This window comes from Magallana gigas, chromosome 7 (assembly GCF_963853765.1).
Source record: "Magallana gigas chromosome 7, xbMagGiga1.1, whole genome shotgun sequence".
Taxonomy (NCBI): domain Eukaryota; kingdom Metazoa; phylum Mollusca; class Bivalvia; order Ostreida; family Ostreidae; genus Magallana; species Magallana gigas.
Window position 1 is genome coordinate 29,415,693 of NC_088859.1, and position 21,941 is coordinate 29,437,633.

Sequence of the window (21,941 nt, forward strand, 5' to 3'; positions counted from 1 at the left end):
ATATATATATATATATATATATATATATATATATATATATATATATATATATATATATATATATATATACACACACACACACACACACACACACACACACACACACACACACACACATTGCAAAAAGCAAAATGTTAAAAGCTAAAATATATGATTTTTTTTGTTATTCAATAATACAAATGTAGTTTACAGCTGAAGACATAATATCTTTAAAAAAAAGACCAAAACAAAATCAATCAAAACCAATCATGTCTAATGAAGATCTGATGGTCAATTTGTTGGCCACCCCGCCTGACCCCCCCCCCCCCCCCCGCCTTCTTTTCTTGAATTTTCAGTCAGTGGTGAAATGCTCACAATAATCGTCGTGTTCAATTACTACTGTTTCTAGTCAATAGAAATTGAAGCCCAGGCTAAGCTAATACTGTGACTTCTTCCTTGTTGTTTATATTTCTTTCAAATATTAAAGGTTAAAAACGGGGTTTGTAATAGTTTTACAATTTTATTATATTTCATTGTTATAGTTTCGTACTCGCTCAGTGGAGAGAGAGAGAGAGAGAGAGAGAGAGAGAGGAGAGAGAGAGAGAGAGAGAGAGAGAGAATGACCTTACTCTGTCATGTGAATTCAAATTAAATTTCCATGAATATATACCAAGTGTATGTTAATAGTTTCTACATTCATTTTCAATTGTCACATAAAAAATACATAACAATTGTGATGGATTTTGGTTTTACCTGGGCATGGAATGTACAGTGTTTAAACAAGTGTTGGAAAGGACCCTGCATGCAAATTCTGCTTCAAATACACGCGATGATCGGTTATTGATCAAAGAATGATCAATTTTGTTATGTGTCATGAAAAAGTATTTTTAAGTCTTAATTTCTTTACTAACGCGCACCTAAGATCGTGATCATTCGCAGAATGGTTATTGTTGCGTAAGGAAACATTGTGGATACACCCCGGGTTTATTTAAAGCACAAGTATATAAGGCCAATCTGCGAAAACCAATACAGGGTGCCGACCAAGTCACAAGCGAGGTTCAAAGGACCGTGAAATTTCTAAGCTCCGGTTAAAAAAAACCCACGTGGGGTGTGGCACTTCAGTTGTTTGCTATTACCGGGAGATCGCAAAAAAACCTGAGGGTACGTGATTGATTCAGAGGCTGGGACGTTACGGGATTTGTGCCCCACGCTTCTTGCGTGCTCGGAACGATCGAAAATTGACGATCTGTTAAATTTTTGGACTAAAGGGGTTATGATTCTTTAGAAATGACTTCAAAAACTATGGAATTTGGACAGTTGTGCTCGTTTCTTTGGATTTTATGCCTTGCGACAGCATCCCAGGTAAGTTTGGTTGTTTACCTGAATAATCGATAATTATTAATGAATGATAAGTTACATTCCCAGTTTTCCAGTCACAAACTGCAAGCACTGTATAGAAGACATGGACGTGAATGTGTTGTGTACACATGTTCTTGGGCTTAATCAAATTTCCATTTATAATTAATGCGTACGCTATTTTTCACGCACAGTTGACGCTTTCAAGTGTAAAACAAATGAAAGAGGAAGGTTGTACGTCCGCGTTATTTTCCCGTAGACATTCTGTGTATATTTAGACTACAGAAGGGTCACGACTTTAGGTTCATTGTAATTACTGAAGAATTTAAAACCCAAACATTATAATGTGAATGGATGGGCAACCAGTTGGAACACAGTTTAGGGCGATGCCTTGTTCCTGTTTAGGACTAGAGCACTGTTAAAGGCAAAAAATCCCATTCTCTCTCTCTTTCTCTCTCTCTCTCACTCACTCATGTGTATGGTCAAAGAAATTTAGCTACAGCACTAACTGAAAACTTGTGGAACATTTTAGTTCCAAGACATAAAATATATTTATTTCCACCCAAAATATGTTACATACGTTCATCAAGATTCCTAAAAATACACCCTAATTTTTTTTATCTTTTTCATTCATTTTTAATATTATCCTTTGCTTATTTCCATAGAATTGATACCTGAATTAACCTTTGATTCCATGTTTTTATCATATTTCTACACAGGTAGCGAACATAAAATTCACCAATAAAGTTGTATTGCAGAATAAATGAAAACATGACTAAGATTTTGAGTGATTTCAAAAACAAATGCCACACCCCAAAATTGTATAATAGTGAATTTGCATTTAAATCAAATGCTGAGAAAATGCTTTTGGGCCAGAAATATTGGCATTCCTAAGAAACATGGTCCACCAAATCAAGAATTTTGATTGCAAAATGCTTCAAACTTTTTGTGGCCAAAGGGTTCTTTGATTTTAAATTTTGTATTCGTGTTTGATGTCCCCATGTATCTAAGAGTGTCCAAAAGAGGTATAAGTGTTTTCACATTTTAGCCAAGTATGGGTCAGTTTATATATTAATTAAGATCAACTCACATCATTTTAGATAGATATACATGTATGTGTTACATGAACTAACATTTTGAGGGAATATTTTCTGTCTGATGTTTTGACCTGACATTTATTTTAAGTAATGAATTGATTTTAATGTACTTATTTAAATAGGAATTTTAGAGACATCTAAAATAAAGAGCAAAAACTTCAAGGTTAAAATAATGTATTTGCTAGCAAGGACTTGCAATACAATTTAAGGCTATAATTATTAACTACAAAGATCTCAAGTCAAAACCGCCGATCCTTTATGTGAAAATATTCTTTTTTTTTCCTTTCTTTTTAAATGAAGACCTATTTCTTTTTATGGTAGAGACCTTTTGAATTCCTCGAGCTTCAAATTACAAAACCTTACTGACTCGTTGGGGAAATAGCCTAGATATCTGACAACAATCCTGAGACTAAGGGGCCTGGCCTATCTTTATATATATAGATTTATATCCTATAACTATAAATTAATGATGAATTAATGTAGAGTATGTTGTATGTATACATGTTGATTTCACAACAATTGTTGTGCAAATACATAATACTAATAGTGATCCAAGGAATCATGGCTATAAAAGCCAAACGGTTCATTCTAAAGACAATTTTCAATGACAACAGAAAGTTTAATTTTCTCAATTATATAATTGATGAAAAAACCTACTGAAATTGTCATTTATTTGGTTAAATTTCTCTCAAGTAGTGGAGTTTATGAGGCATTCTTATTTGTGAAAAGCATGGTTGTTGATTGAAACATGCTGTATATATAGCAGTACAGTTCATTTTTGTTTTGAATTTCCTGAATTATAACTTTATTTTTCTCTTCTTTTTGGTAGGGTACTCAAATTACACACACCTGTTCAGAAGGTAAGTAAGACTTCAGAGATTTATATTCATAATAGCTGGAGTTAAATGGACTGAGTTGTCATGAATTTTAGGCCAAACGAAAAATACTCTTAAATTCTTAAATTTATAGTCAGCTGACTTGGCTACCATATCCGTTTTTTTTAAAATATATATAAATGTTCATATGTTAAATTAAATTTTGGTTGTAGTTATTTAATTAGTCGTCCATATATGCTGGTACTTATCTTTTAAGTTGGTATTTGATAAATTAGAACAAGACATCCACCCCTCTGTTAAAACCACAAGGAACGTGAAACAAACTTAAGATAACTTGAAATATTTCCATCATGCTTAAGAACAAGGCTTTATAGAACAAAAAAATGTAAATCATCTTCTTATATGGCATTAATCTTTGATACTGTATAAATTCAGAGCAAGAAATCATCATTTTATATTTAAATAAATCTTTAAATATATCGAAAATAATTGAATTTTTTTTTTTAAAGGAATCTCATTTTTGCTAAAGACATACCTTTACAACATGAAGATAAAAAAAATCTTTAAAAGATATTTATATTCTGTATCAAATTTTTGTGCGTATTAAAGAAATACATAACCCAAATTTCTGTTGATCGAGTGTAATCTGAAAATAAGTAGACTGTTACTGATATTGTTGTACACATTTAAGAATGAAGCGTGTGTATTGTACTGTGTTATCTAGGATGGGTTTTGTCGGGAACTATGTGCTACAGACTATATGGCCAAGATACCCTCACCAGCTCTACGTGGGACAATGCGTATCGGGTGTGCAAGGGGTAAGTCAACCATATCAACAGGAGCCAAGCCCTATAATTATGTGGTGTGACTTTTCATTGTGAAAATAGAAAAAATTCCTTTCCATCATCCTTAAGAGAATGATTTGCACATCTCCTGCACTCAATTTGCATATTGCACAGGGTACTGAAAATATTTCTGTGAAAAACAGACTTTTTCTTCAAAATTTTGTAGATTGTGAAAGAAATCACTATATTATGTTAAGATAACCAAGGTTAATAGTATTTCACCTTCAAAAGGACTTTTTCTTAACAGTATCACTGCAGGTACAAATGTAAATATATTACAATGCATAGATCAAAAATACAATACATGTATTTAAGCAACAAATTGCTTGCTGATTTGCATGGTGATTCAAGCATGCAGGTATGAAGGAGTCAGTGCATGAACAATGCAGAAAATATGACCAACATGAACAGGTTATGTAAATAATGCTATATTTTCTGCAATGATTGCTACGTTTACCTCCATAGCCTGAATTATCTTTTTTTGAACCTTTCTGAATTTATCAATGTAGCAAAAGATATTACCCTGTATATAAGTATGTACTTGGTAAACCTTGTCCATTAATGCACTGAATACAGATTAACAATAGCCTATCAAGTTCAAAAAATGTGTTATAATTAAATTATAAATAAATTCATATGTGGACAGATTCATTTAGACTACTATAGGTTTCATCTTTATTCAGTTTTGTTAGTAAAGCTAACCTGGCACTTTATTACTGCAGGTATACGTATATCCTAGCTTAGATTTCAGAGGAGGAAATACACAGTAAACTTAATGCAAAAATATATTAACTCTTTGAAAAGGAGGGCATATTGCTTTTATTTATAGATATATAAATTGTTTAAGATTCCTGGAAAAATATTGAAAAATGAATTAGATATCCTTAGCTTAGGATTTAATTACTGTGATATCAGCATAATGTTTCAGAGGAACCAAAATATCAGTTAGTTGACTAAATGTCCCGACTTGCATATATGTTACATTTTAACGAACATCATGATAAAACTTTTGCAGTAATGATGATCATTCAAGAAGTTTTTCTATTCTTAAAGTAAAATATCAAAAAGTACCAAAAAACATATGATTGCAGGATATTGATTATCAAAAAAGCATATGATTCAACACTATTGGTAATTTGAACAAGATCCACGAACATGCATCAGTGCTAACTAAGTCTTTACTTGTACCTATCAGTAAATACATGCATCTTTATTTAAAAAAAAAGAAGTAAAATATAACGTTATTATATTTCAATTTTTTATATCGTAAAAGTGACATGCATATTATCAAGACTGCATGATGCAAGGTGCAATGTTGTAAGCTAGTGCATATCATCTCTAAATTTCAACCTATACTGCCCTGAGCTTCCTAGTGTTTCTTTGAATCATGATATCATATTCATTTTACTTTCATGTCTGATGAATTATGCTGAGCCTGCAAGTTTAAAATACAATGTTCCTTGAAATATTTGTCTCCTCAAGTTTCAACCCTGAAGATTGGTTTTATCCTGTTAAAAGTTGCATATTTATACACATGCATCTTCAAGGAAGTAATACATGTAAAAACTATGTTTAGAGAGCAATATGGTATAATCTTTATTGCATTTTAAGCTAAAATTGCCTTGTTTTAATGTTGTAGTCAATGTTTTTATCCATATACATACATACAATTTGTTCATACATGTAGGTTATATATCATTATATTTATCGTTGTCTACGCCAGCTAGATCGTACATCAAGTGTACTTTTATACCATATCTATACTACTATATTGAATTAATAGACTCAAATTTTCAATGGGCTTTTAAATATCGAGAAATCGTAAGACTACTGTCTTAATTTTGTTTTATATATTTTTAACATCATTGGTACTTGGAGAATGCCAATTTGTTTTTATTTTTTCTCAATCAGTTTTCACTAATTAATAATCATGCAAGAAAATTCCTTTAAAAAATCCGGAAATCGTCTGAATATTTCAGATTTTACAATCTTGCGCATGCCCATTACATTCAAGCCAAATCACAGGATGCTCTTTAGTTTATGTTTCCACAATATCACATTTGCATGGATAAACTAAATCAAAGTACTGAAGTACTGAAAGCCGGGCTCTTTTGGTGTGTCTTTATGCATATTGTGTAGTAAAGACTGAAAATCTCTCTCTCTCTCTCTCTCTCATGCTTTTAATGTCGGCAAAGCATCAGAGAGCGACCAAATTTTGTAAGCGGCTATAAACAAAAAATATGTCTGTCTAGTAGAAGTAAAAAAGTTCAACAGTTACTGCCTTGAATTTTGCAACAAGCATTATACATGTATATTCAATCCCCGTTTCTTCATCGCCCAGCAAAGTAGTTCATGGAAATTCATGCGCATTGTATGTGTCCAAAATGCATAGTAATGTTTTAAAAACACGTTATTAATAAGAAAACTAAAAAAGATAGACATTTCATTAGAAATTAAAAAAAAAGAAACAATATGCCAACACTTTTGACAAAACGTGGCTCTTTGTGTAACTATTTGGTATAGCGGAAGCTTTATCTTGACGCTGTTTGGTTTTTTGTTTATTTGTGCTATTTATAGTAACATTGGCGATTTGCCTGCTTATAGCCAGGACTCTGCTTTCAGCAGAGCCCGGCTAAAAACGATACATGTAATACAAATAAGTGTAGATTTTCATTCAAAATTTACTATATATATTCTGTTCATAAAAGAAATTGTGGAAGATAACTCTATATATAACTATATTCTGAATGTCAACATGGTTTGCAAATTTAATGTAATTATTTCGTAAATGCCCGACATAATGTCAACCTGTGCACGCACGGGTCAAAATCTAGTATGTAATTAAAAAAAAATTTAATTATTTACTATGATACAATTTGTTGTAGGTTAATTAAATTCACTTATACTTCTGTAATTTTCACCTGGATCTGAAATATAAATAATATGCTAGCTGATAATTATTCAGAATTTTGTGATTTCTTTGTATAGCAATGGTGCAGAGATGGTTACCATTGACGACTACTTCACCAATCAGAATGTTGGTGATTTCGCTTCCGTGCGGAACACCAACAAGTTTTGGACGGGTAAGTATAAACAGACTGGGTAACTTACTGAAAACACCTCGCACATAAATCTCTACACCCGAGGCTATGTTGTAGACCCAAGTGTTTGTTGAAATATCAATGCCACCTGTAATGGAATTAATGGCGTGATGTGACTGATGGAGAAAATAGTCTCGATAAATAGACTTGTACCCCGGGGCTGTTAGGCTTTCTATACCCACGTGGTACTGGTCAGCTTTGTTGCATACCTGTTAAATATTCATCTCTGATGTTTATTTATCTGATTTGACAAGTTACCCACTCTTAATGGGGTAGAAACCACAGAAAGGTAGTAGGCAGTATAATATGAATGCCAACTGTAAGTAATAGCTGCTCCATCTGACCATTACATTTTCCCAACTGTAAGTAATTGCTGCTCCATCCGACCATTACATTGTTCCAACACCATCTACAGCAAGGATTAACATCTCACTTCCACCCCCACCCCTCAAAAATGAAATAAAAACATTGAAAAAAAAAACTTTAAAAAATCATGAAACTAATCTGAAGGATGAGTAAAATTAATATAATCAATTAGATCGAAGTATACATATTTCTTATAAGATTGATAAAAACTCCTTCATTTGTCCAAATAAATACCGGTATGTGTTTTTAATACCTGAAAAGATATGCGCACATTGTTTTACATGAAATCATGAATATTATTAATAACGACAATACATTGCAATGATATGAAGATGAAAAGGGGGACTTGTCATCAAACTGGAATGCAATTATGTTGATAGTTATATAATTATTATTTACAAATGCAGCTTTGACATGATGAATTAAACTATTCATTTGAAAGGGATGGGGGAGGGGCGAACAAAACAGGCTTTTACTTAGCACTTTAAATCAGTAAAGCTTAAATTTGTGTGTTTTTGCCTCAGGTAATACAAGTAGAAAATCGAGTTTTATTTATTATGCAATGAAATTAAAGGTGGTTTACCACATTTGATAATAATCTTTCACACTTTCTGTATAGGGACGATCGATAGAAAGCCTGTAAATTTATAAGGATGCAATTAACATTGAAGATTTCATGATAATTGATTAATTTTAAAGTTGAAATGTATACTCTCTGACAGTATTTACATATATATACATGTATATATATATGGCCTTAAAGAAATAATACTGTTTTTTAAGTAAAAGATGAATGAGCTAAAGAGATTCATGTAATAAGTAAATGCAACAATATCCTATTAACTTATTACAATTAAATGTTTACACAAGAAATGAAAAAGTAGAACAATTAAATATTTATACAGAGTGAAAGGTAACTAAAAGTTAGATTCTGTTAAACAATTATAAATGAACATAATGAATTTGAAATAATTTTGAAGCACCACAATTTATTGATTTTTGTTGTTGAATTTTTATAGGAATGAGCGAGAAGGGTGTGACCACTCAGAATGGGATAGCCACCACCTGGAACATGAAGGCGGAAGCGTCCATATATCAGGGTCGATGGTCGGTGAGGAACCCAGACACAACTTTTGGAGACTGTGTCTACATAGAGAAGAAAGACGGTGACTACGTTTGGACTGTAGGCAGCTGTCTGATGAAGATGGCGTTCATGTGCCAAAGAACTTCCTGTTTACCTCGTACGTAATTCATTTAGTCATAGTAGTATCTTGGCGAATATAATTTGCACTTGTTTATGATATTTACCCACCTTTTTGGGTCTAGAAATTAATTATTTGGCCCCAAGATTGTCAAATTTCATTTATTTTCACGGAAACCTTAAAAGGTGTCATGAATTGGCTTTAGTAATATTGACGTAAAGTACGTAAAGATGGAGACATGCAATTTTAAACCTCTGTGGTTTTGGGTAGTAAAACTTAATGACAGTCACACTGTGTAGAAATTTTGACTCAAACATAAGACTGCTTCATGATTCTCTATTCATGCATTTATAAGTGCGAGATTAAATGATGCTTGAGGTAAATTTCATGGGCTGATGAAGGTCTAATTGTCAAAACCATGCATTATAATTGCCATTTCTGAATGATATGAACTTTTAATACCCTCTTACAGTACAAAACTGCATTTGATTTTTTTTCCCAATATGTGTTTTTTTTTTAGTTTTTTGTGTAATTAAATTATTTGAGTCACTGAGCCATGCTTAGATATCGATCATGATAGTCATATGTATCTTTGAAAATCAGACTGTCTTTTGAATTATGGATAACCTAATTTTTTCTTTATATATATATATATATATATATATATATATATATATATATATATATATATATATATATATATATATATATATATATATATATATATATATATATATATATATATATATATATATATATATATATATATATATATCATGCATGTTTAAAGATATTTGCTAATATTTAAAGGTTTCATCATCCCTCGATGTGTACATTTTAGTATAGTTTCTTGATTTTCCTTGTAATGAAATTTACAATATTATACTAATTATGTTAAGGTTATAGAGTTGTCTCCCTTTTCAGCTGGGGCCACAGAGATTAGTGTTCAGCTGTTATATTTTCAGCATGCAAAGTACCTCAAAGAAGTGCATGCTGTGTATTTACCATATATGTACTTGTTCTATACGAAAACATGCACTCATGGTTTCTGCAATGTTTAAAAGTTCATTTAATTGACATCTCCATGCTAGCTAGTATTTTAAACAGACATCAAAGCATTATTTCCTGTAAGATCATACCTGTGAGATTGAAACTCAGCACGTAGGTGGTGGCACCTGTAGTTACCTTGGTACATTTAAATACATTATTGCAGTTTAAGGTATTCTACCAGAAAAAAACCCCTTTTATTAAAGTTTGATAGCATTTAAATACAGCAGATGTCAACCTAAAGCATCTATAATTCTGACTTCAAACAAAATTATATATATGTCATATAGTGCATGCTCTAATACTTTTGTTTGTCCATGAAAAGCAATAAGATATTTTTTGTCTGAAGATTTCGTCTCTCTTGGCTCTCCTATGAGTAGTAAAACCATATAAACATGCATTGAATTAATCTTGAAATAATACAGAAATATATCATATTGATTTTTTTTTTGACCATACAGAGAGTTTCCACTGTGACAATGGTCGCTGTGTTAACTCCAACTGGCGCTGTGATGGCGTGGATGACTGTGGAGATTTTTCGGATGAAGTGGAGTGTGCAGGAAGATGTAGTTACTTGCTAGACACTGCCAGCTCTGGAAGAATCCAATCTCCAAACCACCCCTCAAACTACCAACCTTCCAAAGTGTGCACATGGACGATAGTTGGACCAGAAGGATCCAATATTTATTTAGAGGTGAGATAGATATAGTTATGCCCCCCTTCGAAGAAGGGAGGGCATATTGCTTTGCTGCTGTCTGTCGGTTGGTCTGTAGATCGGTCAGTCTGTCCACCAACAGTTTCCGTTCATTTTCTTCACAGAGGATGCACATATTGATATGAAATTAGGAATACAGGTTAATTATAGTACATGTATTATCTAGGGCAAGTTCAATTTTGGGTAGGTTTGAGCAATTTTCGACAGAGTTATGCCCATTGAGTGTAGAAAAATTCCAATTATTTGCAGTTTCCGTTCATTTTCTTTGTAGAAGATATACATATTGAAATGAATTTTGGTGTACAGGTTTATCATAATAATATCTAGATAAAGTTTAATTTTTTGGATATGATCAAGCAATTTTCGACAGACTTATGCCCCTTGGACTTAAAAAAAATTTCAATTATTTGTAGATTCCGTTCATTTTCTTCGCAGATGTTTTTTAAGGGAGGGGGGAATAAGTGATTTACAAACATCTCTTGTTTACTGTAATATTTATTTTTGCACAGTGTTAATTTAGCCCTTAATTTGGAAAGATTTTGGCATGTAAGAATTCTAACATAAAAATTACACTTAAAAAAACTGCATTAAAAGAAATTTTATATAATCCATGCAGGCACTACAAAAATAGGTGAATTTGGCAAAAAATAAATTTTGGGAAGTAGGTGACATTTGTGTAGTATACCTATTAATTAAAATTAGACAGACCTGTCATCTCGTTCTCTGTTATGTATTGTTATCGTTCGTGGTTGGTGGAAGGAGTGATAACCATACATGATAGAGAGCGAGATGAAGGGTATAATTTTAGTCCTGCGGTATAAGTTATTTTCTTATTTTAAAAGTATCAACCTCTGGTAATGTTTGATATACTACTTATTAAGAGTTATTATTGTTCTTGAACAAATGTTATAAACTTCTCTTCCTTAGTTTACATCCTTTAACACGGAGAAAGACACAGACATTGTGGAGGTCCTTATTGGGGGCCGTACGGAGTCCACCGCCCGCTCTGTGGCCCGCTTGTCAGGACAGCCTAGTCTCTCAACCGCCAGATACAGAAGCTACAACAACTACATGATCATCCGATTCTCCACAGATTCCCAGACAGAGAAAGTGGGCTTCACAGCCAATTACAATAGCTGTAAGGGGAAACTCCATTATTATTTAACAATTAGACAACAGTACATTTATCATTCGAATACTTTATGCAACTAGTAGTACATGTATTAAATATAATTGCTTGATTATGCTTACAATAAACTATATAAAGAACAAATAGATATAAATATATTGGATTGGTCAAAAGATTGAAATCAATATTGAATATTTCAGCACGAGATAGTTATCCTGAAGAGTTGTACATGACCGCTAGAACCACAGTCAATACCTTGGAACCTCCACTATTTAGCTCTCATGGAAGTAACGCGTACCTGGGAAATCGGGACTACGTGTGGATTATTAGAGCTGAGGAACGACGGAAAATAGTTACCCTAGAGGTATGCAGTACACAGCATGTATGCAAATCACTACTGCTATATAATGTGCCACTGCATGTTTTTACATGGAGCTGAGTTTCATAGTTAGTTAAAGTGAATGGGATACTGGATCATAATTTTTTAGTAAATTTTTTGGATCCATGAAATCATCCTCACAAATATTTTATCTGAAGTAAATTATTTATAGTTGAAAAATAGCTATACAAGAATTACAGAAATTTTTATGTCTTGCACTGGTGACACCAATCTTTGACGCTAGGGCACAGAGTAGACCCATATCTGAACAATTCAATATTGTAAGAGAGGGTTCATAACAGAGTGTGGTACCTCAACTAGAATTGTCAACATGAACAATCCCCTTGTTCACTTGAACCAAAAAATGAAAGACTAATGGTGACCCAGTTACATAAACAATTTTTTGGGGGGGGGGGGGGGTAAATTTTAAAGATGGAAAGTATTGAAAATATAAAATTATACAAGGATACAGATTAATCTTCAATTACAGTTTACCCGGTACCTTAAAATTATTCTTTACAGTAATTCTCATTTCTACTAGCTCTCCTTAATCAAAAGAACTAGATGATATTTAGGTTCTGGTTGATGTCTGATTTTCAATGAAGAAAATAAAAAAAATAATAAACTCATTAAAAAAAGATAAATGTTTTTCATGGAAGACTTGCATATCCCATGTTTCAGAGAATGAAAATCGACCTGATGGGAGATGACGTGATAGAGATTCGTGATGGAGACTCTGGCAGCGCCCCTCTCCTGGAGAAGTATACGGCCAGTAACAACGACAATGTGGACCTCCCTCTCTCCCAGTCCGAGCCCGTCATGGGGAAGAGGTTCGTTTTCTCCACAAGCAATGTGATGTACGTCATCATGAGAACCAGTGGTTCTACGTCAGGCACTGGGTTTTCCTTCAAGTATAGACAAGGTATTTGTTCTTCTTCTTAACCTGCTTGTAAATGAATGTTTGAGTCTGATGCATTCAAAGTGCATATAATTATTTTCATATTGAATGCTATATTTGAAAATAGATTATAGTTTGTATGATCGTATAGTGAAATCCAAGGTCATTTGGGCCAAAAACATTGGGGTTGTTGTGATAAAACAATTAATGCTTGTTAAAAGTAGTTTAATTTGTTTATGGTAGAAAATTTAATGCTAGGTCTATTTAAAACATTGATTATGAAATGAAGATATTACCGCAATGTATTAGTTGCAATAAATCCTGATCTAAAAATCGTGTTTTTCCTATTTCCAGTAGTGTATTTCTGCGATGAATTTGAGTGTGCAAAACTGTTACCGTTTGGTCAATTTTTGGGATGCTTATTATACATCCGAACTAGCTTTTTTTTCACCACTTTCAAGCCCAAAGTGGGGGGGGGGGGGGGGGGGGGGGGAGGGGGGTACATATACATTACTGTGTATTATTATCACTGGATTACGGTATATGGATGCATCGAAGGAATTAGAACTTCCAATATTATTTTCTGTTTCCGTTCAAATATTGTTTTTAAGGATATAAAAGATTTAACTACATTGTATCTCATGTTGGATCAGAAACATAGGATTTGAACAATCAAATCATAAAAAAAAAGTTTTTCAGTTGTCTATATTGTAATTATAAAACCAGTGGAATCCCCATCCAAGTCCCTGATGATACACGTGCCTAATTCTATTTCAGGATGCGTTGCTAGATACACTGCAGATGCAGGGGAGATAACCAGTCCGGGATATCCTAATGTGAATTATGCCAATTTCCAGACATGTACTTGGACTATAGATATACCTAGTGGCAAAGGGGTCAAGGTTATGTTGGATAGATCAAAGGGTTTCGAAATTGCAGATAATGAGGACTTCATTGAGGTAAACATGGGTTTTTTTCCAAATTTTTTTTCATTAATTTTTAAATCAGGTGAAGAAATATATTTTGTACAAGGGGACAACTAACTAGAATATTGTAAATATGTGCATAATTATATATATATATATTTTCTAGGTTCTAATTTTTATTCAGATTTTACCAGTGTTACGGTATCCCACTCCTCAGTGTTCTTGTATCAAGAAATTATTGAGAAGTATATCATTGAAATCTGTAGACAAAATACACTTAAAAAATGCAAAGATAATGGGAGGTCAGTGTTCATCCCTCTGAGTGATGGCTAAATTAAGCTGACCTTTTTGCACCTAAAATGTGATTTCAGCCTGATTAGGATTTGTTGTCTGTATTTTTTAATTTACGCAAACTTTTTTCTTGAAATATTGTTTTTAATTATGCACAATGGTCACACTGAGTAGAGGGATTAAGAAAAACAATTGTACAAAGCTGCATATAAATTTTGTGTGACCTTTCTGCACTTAAAATACACAATTTCTGTAATAGTTACAATTTGATTTGAAATAAAAACATTTTGAATATCAAGAATTTTATAAGACTTATCCAGTTTGCATTCAGTATCATTTTGACATAATAAAACATGTGATGTCAATTTAAAAAATATGGCTTCAAAGGTAAAATTCTCGCAAAATTTGGCTTAAAAAAATTCAGACATTTTATATATATTTGCATGATTTTATGCTAAATGTCTATCACTCTCTCAAAAGGACTATATATGGTATGGGCCTGAAATGGCCCCCTAAAAGGAATATCATTATTTTACTGTAATTCTTTGTTTTCTTTGTACAGATATATATGTGATGTTTTAACTTAATGTTCATTTTGATTCAAGTGCCCACAATTTAGAAATACGGCATTGTAAAGACAGCCTTTTCCCGCCATTTTTGCATTTTAGCATAAAAAAAGCTTGTTTTCAAGAAGATTTTCTTTCAGGAAACATAGAGTGCATGCTTGAACCAACAAAATATTTTAATCAGAGATGTATCTAGCCAAGACTAATAAGTGACAAAAAATGTGTCCTGGTTCAAGCATGCGCTCTATATTTCCCATTCGTAAAAAGATGAGAAAAATGTCAATTTCGACTGATTTTGATTGAATTTTTGAAATAGCGTCACTTCTGACGTCATATACTGCAAGTCAGTGCAAATAAATCAAACAAATATGTGAAAAATATATTTTATATGAACTCTTCTAAATTATAACATAACATTTTATTGTAACCGAAACACTTTAAAAAATGGTGAATTATGGGGGCCAAATTTAACTCTTATCATATATAGTTCTTTAGTTATGTACAAGTCACACAGGACCTATAGAACATGTCACAAACCTATCAAATGTTAAAAATGTGAATAATTTGTAAAGTACGTAATGATAAAAAGAAAAGTATAATGAAAATTCATTAAATTGCTTGTTTCTGTCATTTCGACTAAAAACCTTCCGCACAAGAAAATAGTTTCCCCAAAAACTTGTTTGTTTCTTGAATTCAAACGGATTTTCTGTATGAATGTTGTGTAATTATGAAATAATGATCTTTCTGTGAGGTTAAAATTAATAAAATCATATATTCCTTTAAAATATAATGAACATCTGCCCAATGAAATTAAAACGTGAGGAGTGGGATACCTTAAGTCACAAAATCAGAATTATCAGGAAAAAGAAAAGAAGACAAAACAAACAAAAATATATATTTATTTAGATCAAATCACAATAGAGTTAACATAATTATGCCAATCTTGATCGAATGAAAATTACGTTATTTTTTGGATGTGTTATAATACTTAGAAAACACATTTTACTCCCAACTTTAGGGGATGTGTATTAAATGGTTGCATACTATACGTGGGACTTTATGATACTATATAGTTATGACTAGATCTTCTTTTTTAGATTTACACCAATAGCACAGATGATTCCGGAATTGCTGCCCATGGATCCGGAGCTGGGTTCACGACCATCTCTCTTTCCAATGATCAGCCCTTTCACAGTCCCAATGGGAAAATGTTCATCAGATTCAAATCTACTGCTATCACCAACAAGAAAGGATTTAGATTTCTTTATTCTGTTGGTGAGAATTTAAATATAGTGGTTGTATATAATATTGTACTTATAAATAGTTGTTTAATATTTGATACTAATTCTGTTTTATTAAGGAAAAATGATCTATAATTTAATGCACCCCCTCCCAAATGATAAGTATGGAATCACATAAAAATAAAAATTGCTTGATGTTTAAAGCTCCATAGAAAGTTAATTATCTGTTTATCAAGTTTTATTAAAGATGTACAAACATTTTTAATGTCCTTTTGATGAAGGGATGTTTTATTGTCTGAATAAGAGAATGTGGGTTTTTTTTTTAATAGACTGCCCAGACCCTGGGTTGACAGAAGCCTCAGAGATGAACCCCTCACAGACAGCTCTACAATTACGTCAGTTTGACAACGAGTTCACTGTCAGCTGTAAAAATGGATACAGCTTTTATTCCGATGAATTGAATCTGCGCACTGCGAGAATGAAGTGCATGTATGGAGGGAAATGGTTGGTTGAGCAGAGAACTCGTACAATTCCTCAGTGTAAACGTGAGTTATACACATATATTAATCCTTAATTTCTTGTCTTTAATTAGGAATCTACAGTGGTTAACATAATGACCTTGTAGCAATAAGATATTGATATGTTGGATCAGTTTACATGTGACAAAATTTCAAATATTGAGATAATTAAATTAAGTACAAAAGATTAAAAAAACCTTTCTATTCACACTTATTCAATTATATAACATGATCAAAATTCCATGCATGCATGTGTACACCAGTAATACAGTAACTTATAGCATTTTTTTTATAGCCAATTACTGTGGAGAGCCAGTGGCTGTTGAGAATGGTTACATTTCACACTCCAGTGGTGTCGTGTTTGGAGCGTTTGTGACCTTCACTTGTTTCCCAGGGTTCTCTCTGCTGGGTTCTGCCAACATCACGTGTCAGGCCAATCAGTGGACCAGCAGGCCACAGTGTGTTTGTAAGTCTCCATATTCTTTATTCCGAACACTGAAATTTTTAACAATTAAACTGCATGTAAATAAGGTTTTTCAGTTTAAAAGATGTGCAATATAGTGAATATGTTCGCATGGAGTTTGGCAGGTTTGTGGAAGCATTGTTTTGTAAAAATTGATGGACTGTTGATATATGCATCTTTATACTTAATTATGTTTAATTTTCATGAATGTAGTAACCAATTTTTTGTAAATAAATGTATAAGAAGGGGAAAAAAATTGGCTGAAGTTAATCAAGTAAATAATTCCTCCCAAGTGAGAATTATACAAATGATGGTAACGAATGCATGATAACTTATTAATTTAATTTCTATCCCCAGCTGCTAGCTGTCCGGCCCCGTCTACCATCAGCGATGGCCGTTACTCCAGCAGCGGCAACCAGTATGCTGCCATTGTTAACTACACCTGTAACGCTGGGTACCAGTTGATTGGAGCACCAATCTTGTTTTGTCAGTCCACAGGCCAATGGACAGCTTCAGCTCCCGAGTGTATAAGTATGTATCATGGCTAGATTTGTTTTATGTTTGATTTGACATAGAGCTATCGTGTGATTTCTTTACAATGTCATTTTCTTAATGTATAAATTCAGGTACACATGTATATATACTGTAAGTGGTTTCATCAATATTCGTTGAATACCAATTTTCGTGGATTTCATTGTTAAGCTGATCCACGAAATTAAATGTTCATTGAAGTTCAATTTCAACTATCAATTTGTATTGATTGGATCATTGCCCACGAAATTACGTATCCTTGAAACTGTGGTTTTCAGAAAATCCATGAAAATTGATACCCACGAAAATTAATGAAACCACAGTATATATATTCACAGCAATTACACAGTTTAGCCTTTTCTTAAATGGTTAAAAAAAAATAATTATAACTTTTACAGAAACAACGTGTCCCATTCCTGCAATAAAGAATGGCAGAGTGTCCTCTTCCACCTTGCCTAAGTTCCAAGAAACTCTGACAGTAACCTGCGATGTAGGATACATTGTGAATGGATCTGCCACCATTACATGTGGGGATGACAGGAATTTTGATGCTGTGCCCAATTGTATTGGTAAGAAAATGATTACAGGACGGTATATTCTTGCAACCATATAATACATGTACCCGTATATAACATGTCGGCGTTATACCGGTAATTAAATTTACTCTGAAGATAGATGGATAAACATACATTGTGTTAATTAATTGAATTATTGCATTCATTATTTATTTCTGCAACCACTTTTTTCTGTATAATAATTAATTTCATCTGTATGATCAGACTATGGTATATACCGGTAATATGTTGTGTTAAAAAAATCTAAGAATTCATTTTGAAGTAGATCATGACCAAAATGAGGATTTGAGATACATTTTTAAAAGTTTAAATTTATCTGTTTTGGGTATAGATTTATTATTTGAATTTACCATTTTATAATATAAATACCAATTTTTAACATTATGTTATAATGATTATGGTATCATATCCTTATTCAGCAGCTGCTACACCCTTGTATTCATATGTAGTGGACCTGTATATAATATTCAAATACACATGGTTTTCTGTGTATAAAAATTAAAGTTACAATGCATGTAAAATAAAATACATGTACATTGGTTTAAAACGTGTTTTTTTTTTCTATTATAGATCAAAATGAATGTGATACAACAAACGGAGGGTGTTCTCAGAACTGTATGAATACAGAAGGTTCTTTCTACTGTACCTGTAATGATGGTTATAAACTGAATGCAGACAAACGGCAGTGTGACGGTGAGGATAAGTTTATATAAACAAATAAATATAGCATATGTAAGCTGTAGATTTTAACAGCCTGACTAGAAATGAACTTCAATAAATTATGAATAATTAATGAATCAAAGTTAAAGGAAAATCTGAGAAATAATATATTGATCAGATCTTGATATGTATTGATCCTAACTGCCACTTTTTGCTGCTGTATTGATCGATGTGTAGGAATATATTTTTTCCTATGCAAGGTTTTATTTTTTCACTAATTGTCCTTGATCTCCAATACAGCGGTCAGAGAGCGACTTTAAAATTGTGAAATACTAGGTACTAGCTGCTCTCTATAAATTTAAACAAATTTAACTGTGTCATATGGCAAATTGCAAGTACTGTGGAATCATTAAAATTCGTGGTAGCTCAATTTTCGTGGTATTCGAGGGTAGCCCTTCCCCACGAATTTCAATCCTCAACGAAATCAAATTTATAAAGAGTTATCTGGTTACTGAAGCAGTAACCAACGCATCCACGAATTTACATCACCGCGAATGAGCAAAATAGTCACAGTCCACGAAAATTGGCCCCCACAAATTTAAATGATTCCACAGTATTAGTACATGTAATGCCAACTGAAAAAATTTAATCCTGAGTGAATATAGACTATAATAAGGTCTAATTCAAGAATTACTTTAGAAAACTCTGTTCTGTCTTGTAGATATTAAAGAATGCACTGCTGATAGTCCAAAGAATGGCGGATGCTCTCAGGTTTGTATAAACTCTGTTGGGTCCTACACTTGCTCATGTGACCAACCTGGATATGTTCTGTTTGATGTGGATGGTAGATCTGGCTACACCATTCAGTCTCCAGATGATGGAAACAGGGCAGGAGATGTTTATCATCTTGGACATAGCTGTGTTCGTGAGTGTTAGGCCTAAATAAGATACTACTTGTACCTGCTTGGTTATAATTGACAAATATGGTAATGTAATCAATTGTCCTCATGCATGACAACAGTTTATTGTACTCATGAATAGCAATATTGACCGCGACAGTTTTCTAAGTTCTGTATTTAGAATCAACTGAAAAATTAAAGGAACTTATGCTAATTTTTCTGTTATTTTTCTCCAAAAAGGTCGAAACTGCTCTGAGCCTGCTGTGGTTAATAATGCAATGCTGATGACAAAGCGTGCAATGCATCGATACATGGACAAGATCACATACATGTGTGATTTGGGCTATGTAAAGTCTAGAGGTGAAGAAACTTTCACCTGCGGGTCAGACGGGCAATGGACACCTTCACAGACCACAAATCTGTTGGAGTGCTCAGGTCAGTGATAGAACTACATCACATTAAATAGTGCCTGTAATGATTAATTTTCTTGTAAGAATTTTTCCTTTGAACTTTTATTAAAATTTCAGTGGCAACCTGCCCTGTGAGTGACTTGAATACATTGAACTTAAAGAATCGCCCCACTCTTAGTACCACAAACCCGGTCAGTTACTTGGACTATCTGAACATGACGTGTAATGTCCAAGGGAAGGGCACATTTGTCAATCAGCAACAGTGCTTGTATGACAAGACAACCAATACTTACGCCCTCTATGGTGCTCCTTATGAATGTGGAGGTGAGTTAGTCTACTTCTCTGTAATTTGTGTAATATACCCTGGTATTAATGTATTGTTATCTGTATATAATAAAAAAAAATCTTAGAAATATATGCACATGCTACTTTGACAAAAAATTGGTATTTCTAATATCAACACATTGACAAAGGTATTGAATACAGTAGTTATCTCATAACCAAATTCAGTAAATGTTTAAGAATCCAGATTGTCATTTGATCATTTATTTCAATTGGCCAAGGAATTGATTTATTTAAATGCGGTTGCAGTAATTGACTGTGGGAACCCTGTAAAAGTACCTGGCTCATCATACTCCACTACTCCATCCCCTACCACCTATGGAGCTACTTTTACTTTCACCTGTGAAAATCTCCAGACCAGGAAAGGGTCCTCCAGCACGACCAATGACAGCACTGTCACCTGTATGGATGATGGGAACTGGGACTTTGGAACTCTTCGATGTGAAGGTGAGGTTTAGATTGTACTGACCTCTAGTGGCACACTGTGTTTCAGCTAAAACAATCTCTTGCTTTTCTTAAAAGTTCAAGTATTACTGCTGTGATCCTGATGGTCTGTTTATATACCAATATATCACCTTCAACCATGCTCTAATTGACATATACCAGCGTAAACTGATAATTAAAATCAAACCACCCATGACTATCAACTGGTCGAGTGCAGAGATGAAGTACATGTATTTCATTCCATATTCAGATATAGTTTTTGGTGTGTCAATGAAATGTATCCAAGATAAGAGACTATGGTAATTATGGCCCTACTCTGCGGGCGTCCTATATAAGTGATCAGAATGTCAATCTGTCCATCTGAGAATGCTTGTCCGGAGCATATCTTCTCTTCCCTTGGCCCAATCTGGCTCATACTTTACCCAAAAAGAGTCCTTGGGTAAAGGGTGTGCAGTGACCTTAAACCATGTTTCTAGGTCCAAGGTTAAGGTCATAGCAGAATTATAAATAAAATCCTTGTCCGAAGCATATCTTCTCTCCCCTTGGTCCAATCAAATTCATGCTTCAAACACAGAATGTCTATGATCAAAGGGTGTGAATTAACCTTGAATGAAGTTTTTAGGTCAAGGGTCAAGGTCATATCGGACGATGCAAATATCCTTTTTTCAGAGCAAAAATGCTTTCCACTTAACCCTATTTGGTTCATGCTTCACATAAACATGTTTATGATTTACGAGTGTGTGGTGACCTTGAACCAATTTTCAAGGTCAAATGTGAAGGTCATAGCAAATTTATATGAAACTCCTTGTTCAAAGCATATCTTCTCTTTCTATGCTCCAATCTGGCTCATACATCACCCATATGATGCCTTTGATCAAAAGGTATGCAGTGACCTTGAATGATGTTTGTAGATCAAGTGTCAAGATCATATCAGATCAAACAAAAATCCTGTTTGTAAGAGCATATATATACTCTCCACCTAGCCTTTTTGGCTAATACTTTACTTAAACAGAGCTTTTGGGTTAATGGTGTGCAGTGACTTTGAACAAAGTCAATGTCTAGGTCAAAGCAGATCTCTTTATAATCAGTTTTAGACCATAGATTATTCCCCTTTTGATTAATATG

At 33.2% G+C, this 21,941-nt stretch overlaps 1 protein-coding gene across 1 annotated transcript in view; it reads left to right on the forward strand.

The window, feature by feature from the left end:
* Nucleotides 1-920: 920 nt before the first annotated feature.
* LOC105332564 (uncharacterized) overlaps nt 921-21,941 on the forward strand; it is a 65,529-nt gene continuing 44,508 nt past the window's right edge. The window contains exons 1-20 of the mRNA XM_066089316.1: nt 921-1,341; nt 3,262-3,292; nt 3,993-4,086; nt 7,102-7,196; nt 8,600-8,821; nt 10,291-10,523; nt 11,472-11,682; nt 11,874-12,037; nt 12,734-12,974; nt 13,728-13,909; nt 15,831-16,008; nt 16,304-16,519; nt 16,788-16,958; nt 17,313-17,486; nt 17,885-18,055; nt 18,632-18,754; nt 19,443-19,646; nt 19,861-20,055; nt 20,148-20,354; nt 20,622-20,819. Coding sequence (XP_065945388.1) covers nt 1,267-1,341; nt 3,262-3,292; nt 3,993-4,086; nt 7,102-7,196; nt 8,600-8,821; nt 10,291-10,523; nt 11,472-11,682; nt 11,874-12,037; nt 12,734-12,974; nt 13,728-13,909; nt 15,831-16,008; nt 16,304-16,519; nt 16,788-16,958; nt 17,313-17,486; nt 17,885-18,055; nt 18,632-18,754; nt 19,443-19,646; nt 19,861-20,055; nt 20,148-20,354; nt 20,622-20,819 — 3,385 coding nt within the window. The 5' untranslated portion in view covers nt 921-1,266. The remainder of the gene's footprint in view (nt 1,342-3,261; nt 3,293-3,992; nt 4,087-7,101; nt 7,197-8,599; nt 8,822-10,290; nt 10,524-11,471; nt 11,683-11,873; nt 12,038-12,733; nt 12,975-13,727; nt 13,910-15,830; nt 16,009-16,303; nt 16,520-16,787; nt 16,959-17,312; nt 17,487-17,884; nt 18,056-18,631; nt 18,755-19,442; nt 19,647-19,860; nt 20,056-20,147; nt 20,355-20,621; nt 20,820-21,941) is intronic.